The sequence below is a fragment of the Macadamia integrifolia genome, chromosome 1 (assembly GCF_013358625.1).
Source record: "Macadamia integrifolia cultivar HAES 741 chromosome 1, SCU_Mint_v3, whole genome shotgun sequence".
NCBI classification, from domain to species: domain Eukaryota; kingdom Viridiplantae; phylum Streptophyta; class Magnoliopsida; order Proteales; family Proteaceae; genus Macadamia; species Macadamia integrifolia.
The window spans coordinates 12,339,545-12,346,740 of NC_056557.1; the positions used below are offsets into that span (position 1 = coordinate 12,339,545).

General features: G+C 36.4%; 1 protein-coding gene across 2 annotated transcripts; it reads left to right on the plus strand.

Annotated features, from left to right (window-relative positions):
• The first annotated feature begins 1,764 nt into the window (after positions 1 to 1,764).
• LOC122077061 lies at positions 1,765 to 7,196 on the plus strand. 2 transcript variants are annotated; one of them, XM_042642841.1, is made up of 8 exons: positions 1,765 to 2,009; positions 2,087 to 2,112; positions 2,227 to 2,307; positions 2,702 to 2,834; positions 2,917 to 3,083; positions 5,739 to 6,018; positions 6,106 to 6,266; positions 6,934 to 7,196. In XM_042642841.1, exons 1-8 carry the CDS (start codon positions 1,828 to 1,830, stop codon positions 7,095 to 7,097), a joined length of 1,194 nt encoding a protein of 397 aa, XP_042498775.1. In that variant the 5' UTR covers positions 1,765 to 1,827; the 3' UTR covers positions 7,098 to 7,196. The 2 variants fall into 2 exon arrangements, with proteins under 2 accessions (XP_042498775.1, XP_042498767.1); XM_042642833.1 differs by having other exon boundaries at positions 1,766 to 2,009; positions 2,078 to 2,112.

Sequence of the window (7,196 nt, forward strand, 5' to 3'; positions counted from 1 at the left end):
CTGCCACCTTAAGAATTAGAGTAAACCATTCGAATTTACCCCTTTAGTGACCACACCCTTTGTAAATAAGTTCTAAGCCGCAAGGCACACCCCAAACTTCATCATATGTAGGAGAAGAAGTAAGGAAACAATATCCTCACTTGTAATGAGAGTAGAGATACAAGATAAGCTATTAGTCTCAAAAACGTGTATTCTTCTTATGAAAATCTTCAAAGTGAGAAAATATAAATTGGCTAATACTTGCGGGAGATGTTAGGACACCACCCACCCAATCCTCATCATGAATTTCTTTTAACTGATTTTTGGCCCTTCTGATTTTAGCAGTCATATGAAAGAACTTCATATTTCGATCGCCACATCAGAACCACTTCATCCAGGATTTTTCATCCCACACTTTCTCCTGAAGCTGCAATGCTGAGTCAAGATCCCTCTTAGTTGAAGATTCCACCTCAAAGAGAGCATCACCGATTCGATTAGCTTCAATCAAAGCTTGAATATCATCCAACAACATCCTGCTCTGTCAACTTCAAAATAAACATTTAGGAAATTTTCTTTAGCCCAAGTCTTTAGCTGACTCTCTAGCCTTTTTAACTTAGCTGATGTTATCTAACAGAGATGTGGGCATCCAGTTGAATCGAACAAAAACAGGAAGTACATTAGATTTGTGCACTAATGGGTAAAGCCAAATGTATTTACTGTCATCATCGACAAAGATGACATAATATTGAAATTTATCAACAGAAACAGTGGGGGCAGGTCCCCAAACATCACAATATACAAGTTCTAGTGGAGTACTACTAATGGAAGAAGAAAGAGAAAATGGTAAGCGATGACTCTTCGCACAGTGGCATGCATCACAATGGGAGAATGTTTTGCGTGTGACTGGAAGGTCAAATTTAGCAACAAGGCGACGAACAATATTTATTGAAGGGTGTCCAAGACGAGAGTGCCAATCAGCTATTGGAGCGCACACAACTGAGTACAAAAGGCACAGTGAAGCAGAGGATGGGAGCTCGTATAGGCCATTGTTACTCTGGCCTTTGTAGAGTATCTGGCGGGTCCTCTTGATATCTGGATTGACCAAACTTGAGTGTAAACATGTTTAACTACATGTTTACACTTGTTTGATAGGCCATTTTTATTGCTCTGCTCATTATACATACGGTCAGCATCATCTAGTCTGTTAAACCATTTTGAGTTTAAAATATTAGAAAGACAAATGCTTTATGTGCTAATGAATACTAAACATTGAAAACAATCTGGATACCAGATTATATAAAGAGAATAGCAATGGTCTAGAGATGGGTTTCTAGAAGCCTAAAGGTTTAGGATCAGAAACATACTAAGAAGCCATAACGGCAATGAATAATTAGTGGTCAAAACCAAATAAGATTAAAAAACACAACATCAGGATATCAGATGTACCTTCGAATGGAATTGATTATTCTATCGGGAGAAAAGAATAACAGAAATTGAAACCAATCCAATGGTAGGATTCCAAGTAAAAGAAGAGTGCCCCTTGAAGCAAGCTCTCCAGAACTGAGAACTGATACCAATGAAGGTAGATTGATCTCAGAACAGAAAATGAAAATAATCAGATTAAGCAACAACAGCAAGTAATAATTATTAATATGTCTGTTTTTATCACTATTCATTATTGGACAATCAAACTCACAAAGGTTGAGTCCTTCTGACTTAATCATTACCATTTGATTTCTTGAAGATTTGATGCTTTAGTACTTTAAATTTTCTCTTGTTATCACATATTAAATTCCAAATTGTATTCATCTCTTAAATACAGAAACTCAAGGGAAGCGTTTTCATGCGATGAAAACTGAATGGGGATCTGATGAGTTCATCCCACTCAGTGTGTTCAAGAACCAGTCTTACGGATATCTTGTTAATGATACATGTGTGTTCGGGGCAGAGGTATTTATTATTGGAGAGAGTAGAAGCGGACAAAATGAATGTTTATGTCTTTCAAGGGGAGCTGGATATTATTACAAACGGTATGTGTGAATGCCCATATTTAATTATTTAGCCTCCTCAACAAGCTTTTTAACATTAAATGATGCAGGATCGTCAGATTGTTTAGTAAAGGACACCATGAAGGTAAGGGTAATCTTTTCAGCAGCCTTAGCTAGTCCAAAATCCATGATATTTGTATTTTCATCTGGTAAAGCATTCAGTTTATGTTGACTGAATTTAATGGATTTGTGTGGACAGAGCCTATAATGAAATCAGCCTATGGTGTACCTATGGGAAAGTCCGCTACATATGATACTACCTTTCCTTCTTTAAAAATAGGTGGGTGAATTGAAAGTAAATCATCAATACAGAAAAGAGTTCTCAAGGTTCCAATTTTTAGGGACCTGCCAACTTTTCTGTTTTATGGTTGGGCTAGTACCAAATACCAACTCAATTCAAAGTTGTCTTTTCTGGGTTGAACTTTTCCAACCCAGATTCTTCATTCTTGCACTCTTTCTTAATAACACAAAGTAACTTGTGATTCCACCCTGTCTTCGCTTCTAGGATAGCAAGCACCATACTAGCATTAGTTTGGACAAAAATTTTGATGGACTTTTGATTCCTTATCTCCTTGTTCTGATGTTGTAAGGCATCTTAACATATGGTTAATAATCTTTTGAATTTTATTTAGTTGGTATGAAATTAACAGATTTCCACTGTTTTTTCTTGGCAGGAGTTCCAATGAAATCAATGAGAGATGATATGCCAACGCACTACACATTTAAAATTAAATCATTTTCACAACTTTGCACGCTTCCTAAAATTAGAAGTGACTCCAAGGTTTTCTATGCTGGTGGCTATAAATGGTAACTTCTTTCCTCCTCATCTTCATCCTCAAAACCATAATTCTTAACATGTATACACGTATCTTTGTGGGCTCACATGCAGGAAGATGTCTCTCTCTCTGAACAAAAACAAGCAGCAGAAAGTACATTATCTGTCTCTTTACTTGGGCATCGAAGAAACTAGGTCCATCCAGCCTGGTTGGGAGATTGAAACAGTTTTTCGTTTATTTGTATTTGACCATATTCGAGGCCGGTATGTGATGCTTCAAGGTAATTTACTAAAACACGGAGCTTTGCCGCTTGTCATGTCTAAACTGATATTTTTTTGGTTAAAGTTCACACCCACAACCCCTCCCCCAGGGGCATATTCCAAATATTTGTGTTTGTTTACACAAATTTTGCTCCGCCATTCTTTAATTGAAGGCCTTACTTGAATAACATACATACGAAATTTTAAAAATAATAATAAATAAGTAAAAAATGCCCTACTTTACTTGAAGATATTTCATAGTTAATATTGTGTCGAAATTCTAAATTGGTGCTCCTAAATTTTGGTAATTTCCTTCTCTCGCATAAATTATGTTCTGTATCTTGTTAACATTTCAGGGTTAAAGAAACCTGATGTGTTCTAGGTACATTAGGTAATATTAAGAGAACACAATGACCAAAGGAGGACAGAAATACAGCAATCCAAACAAACAAACAAAATGGTAGAAATATAGAAGGTCAAATATTTCAGAATCTAATGGTCTTGTGGGGATGAGATTTTTATTAAATAGACCCCTCAACATGCTATTACATTCCTCCAAATATCAAGCTGATCCAATGGTTGAATTTTCTGTAACAAGGTATAACAGAAAATAGAAACTTTATATCAACAGAGTTTAGCAACTCAAGAGAACCTAATAACTCCGAATCCATGGGTTAGATGACTCAAATTCTGGTCAATTGTAAGACTACCAGGCAGGAAAACATATCAAATATGAAGTCAATCCTATTGCTGGATTAACTAAAATGTTAAATTGAATCCCTGCAGCCCCTGCTGCCCCTGCAGCCAGAATTAATAACAACATCAAAAAACAGTGAACTAGTATTAGTAGAAGTTTTAGAACAATAGAGGATGGAAGGAAAGAAAGAGATGAGCACTAAAAAACCTGAGGTCGATGGTTGCTAAGTTACAACTTAAAACAGAAAAGAAAGTGAAGGAAACAGAAACCGTGGAGGTGGTTATGTGATGGAAACCTTCAGTAAACCTTGTTAGTTGATAGGTATAATAGGGCAGAAACTAGGATTAAAAGATTAAGTGATAAAATACCTAGAATATGTCCACAGTAGGAAGGAGATTACCTGTTGGAAAACTGACTGAATCAATGGATGGAAGAACAAGAGGAGAAATGGTAGAGAGGGAAGGATTGATTCGGTTCACCACCTACCATTCCAAGGATACATTGGTTGCTGCTACTTTGCTATAGGAGCTGTTGCTTCAATGTAGAAGACACGATATCAATAAATGTTGCCAAAATCATGGAGAGTTCTCCCTACCTCTTCTATATATATTAATTTAGTTGTAATTACAAAGTAGAGATCTTGGCTACCAAGTAGCTTACAACCAGAAAAATAGGAACCTCTAACGGCTAAAACCAAATAGGAAAAGAATAACATGGAAAATAGATATAATTGTGGTCTAATGAAACACTCAAAGTATGAGCCTGACTTTAGCCAAATCATGAGGGCTAGTTAGGCTGGCTTTCTCTAATGTAGGACTAGATTTGACAAACAAACCAGACCCAAGACTGCAGGAACTTTTTAATCTAAGAACAACCAAAACCAATCCCAACACACCAGCAAGTAGCAGACCAACAGAAAATAGAGGCAAACCAGCTGCTGTCGACTTCAATATCCAATACTACGTAGGCCAGATTATAATTGATCAAGTAGATGAACCAGAAGTAGTAATATGATGCAACAGTCCCAAATCAACAGCAGGAATCACAGAAACAGAATAGGACAGATCAAAGCAATCGATTCTGGTTCTGTTCTGGAAAAATCACTATAGAACAAAATATGAGAGATTTCGAATATCTCACTAATGGCTGCACAGAAAAAGCCCAAATTTGGATTGATCCTTAGTGGGGAATGGGAGAGCAGTCTACCAGAATTTGAGAGCAAACTGACGGCTGGAACTAATACCAACAGTAGAGGCCAATTGGCTCTTTTGTCAGAAAATCTGGGCAGAAATCAGAAATATAAATACCTGAATGTTTCGACAGCAATAGAATCTTGAAAACCAACTTGAAATAAATAAGAAAAATTGAAGAAAAACCTCCTGGACTTCACGCCGCAAGGAGTCGAATGGATCACGCACCAAACCCTTCTCTCTGATCAAACACAAAGAACCCTCACAGAGGGGAAACGCTGCAGCATCTTTTTGTTCATAAAATTATGGCTCTACTAATGAGAGCTCTCCTTTATTTATAATAATGATGGGGGGATACATAAAATAGAAACTAACTTTAGTTTCCAAAAACTGAAATAGGAAACAAAAAATTAGAAACTAATTTAGGTACTGAAATTAGAAACTAAATAACCCCATCTAAAAAGAAAACTAAAGAAAAAGGAAACAAATCACTGAATTCCGTATGCAACCTTAGAACCCCTAGATTAGACCCATAAAAGTAGCCCAATACACTCCAAACCACATGGACTGAAGGCCCAACACGTATACAACCCAACCCTAAGCTTAATCCTAATAAAACAAGCCTAGTTTGGTGAAGAATCTGCATCATTCTCTCTTGAGGCTGGACTTGTATTGCATGAAAACCCATCCAGCGAATATGTTTGACTCATCTATTTGGTATTGGCATTTAATTTTTATGCTGAACATTGCTCTGTATAAATTGAATTGATTCCGTGCCATCAATACAGAAACCAATGCAAAGTTTGACGAACCGAATACCAAATGGCGAGTTGGTGAGTTCATGTCACTGGAAAGCTTTAGTAATCCCTCTTGCGGATTTCTAGTTAAAGATTCCTGCGTCTTTGGAGCTACCGTTTTCGTTTGTCGGGAGAGATGTTCGGGCAAAGGTGAATGCTTGCAGATGATAACAGAAGGGGTTACTACTGAATATAGGTGGAAGATAGAAAACATTTCGCAGATAAAAGAAAGCTGTAAAAGTGAACCATTTGGTTCTGGATATCACAAATGGTATATGCTGAGTATGCTAATACCGTATTAATTGAATATTTATTTTCCTCATTTATTCTACTGACCTTCCTAATCTTATGTATGCAGGACTCTCCATTTCTATCCTGGAGGATGTGAAGTAGGTCTGGGAAACTATATTTCTCTTTTTGTGCGCCCGGGTAATTCAAGCCTTCTTATCGAAGGACCATATGTTCGTTATTCCTTGACAGTGGTTGACCAGTCAAATGGCAATGGCATTAGCGAATGTGGTAAATTCTAAACTTACTTGATATCTTTGGAAATTCTAAATAATGTGGAAACAATCAGAGGAAACTATTCCTTTTTATTGATTGACATGTTGCCAAATAGGAATCTCAGGGCACATGGGCAAATAGCCTGTTTAGTCTTTTTATTTTTTATTTTTTAATTGAAAAACTAACTTCATTAAAGCAAGAAAAACAGAATTTTAGGATAAACAGAGTTCCTAAAACATTCAGTTCTAGCTACCCTATCTAACTCATCAGAAAAATTTAACAGAAGGAAGCTACCCTATCTAACTCATCAGAAAAATTTAACCATCCTTCTGGTTTTCTTTTCTATGACCATGGAATCGATGTATCCATGGATGGATATGGATTACTCAGACCACCAAATTGTAGGATATTAAGGTCAGAGATTCATCCATTTATATTGGTTCGAAATTGTCTGCTTGCTTAGACATTTTGAGGCATTGAATGGATTTTTCCAATTGACATAAATCAATCTAAAGAGTAACAAAAATTCTTATAGAATCCGTGTCCCAATACTTAAGTGATTTGTAGCTATATTGTGGTTGTTAAGACATTCATTTACCCCTGTAGCCTATGTTATGTCTTGTTAATCAATGTTGGATTAGATTTTCTTTAAGAATTTATATATTTTCTGATAATCTTGCAGTTACTTATCACTTTCCAGTCAAAGGAAAGGGTTGGGGTTATCCGAAGTTCATGCCACTTTGTGTGTTTTCTGATCCATCCAAAGGATTCCTTGTGGAAGATACTTGCATCATTTCAGCAAATTTCACAATCATTGGATCAATTGAAATTTTTCGCGAATTTTAGTACAGGTATCTTGAGTGAAAGAATCCATTTGATCCCTTCTTTTTTACTGTTATATAGGATAGCTTTTTCAGAATCACTCTTCCTTCAGACTTAGTTGAA

Coding starts and splice junctions, on each gene's coding strand:
- LOC122077061 (XM_042642833.1), top strand. CDS start 1,828: ATGAAAACTGAATGGGGATCTGATGAGTTCATCCCACTCAGTGTGTTC. Junction 2,835..2,916: donor TATGCTGGTGGCTATAAATG/GTAACTTCTTTC, acceptor GCTCACATGCAG/GAAGATGTCTCTCTCTCTGA. Junction 3,084..5,738: donor CCGGTATGTGATGCTTCAAG/GTAATTTACTAA, acceptor CCATCAATACAG/AAACCAATGCAAAGTTTGAC.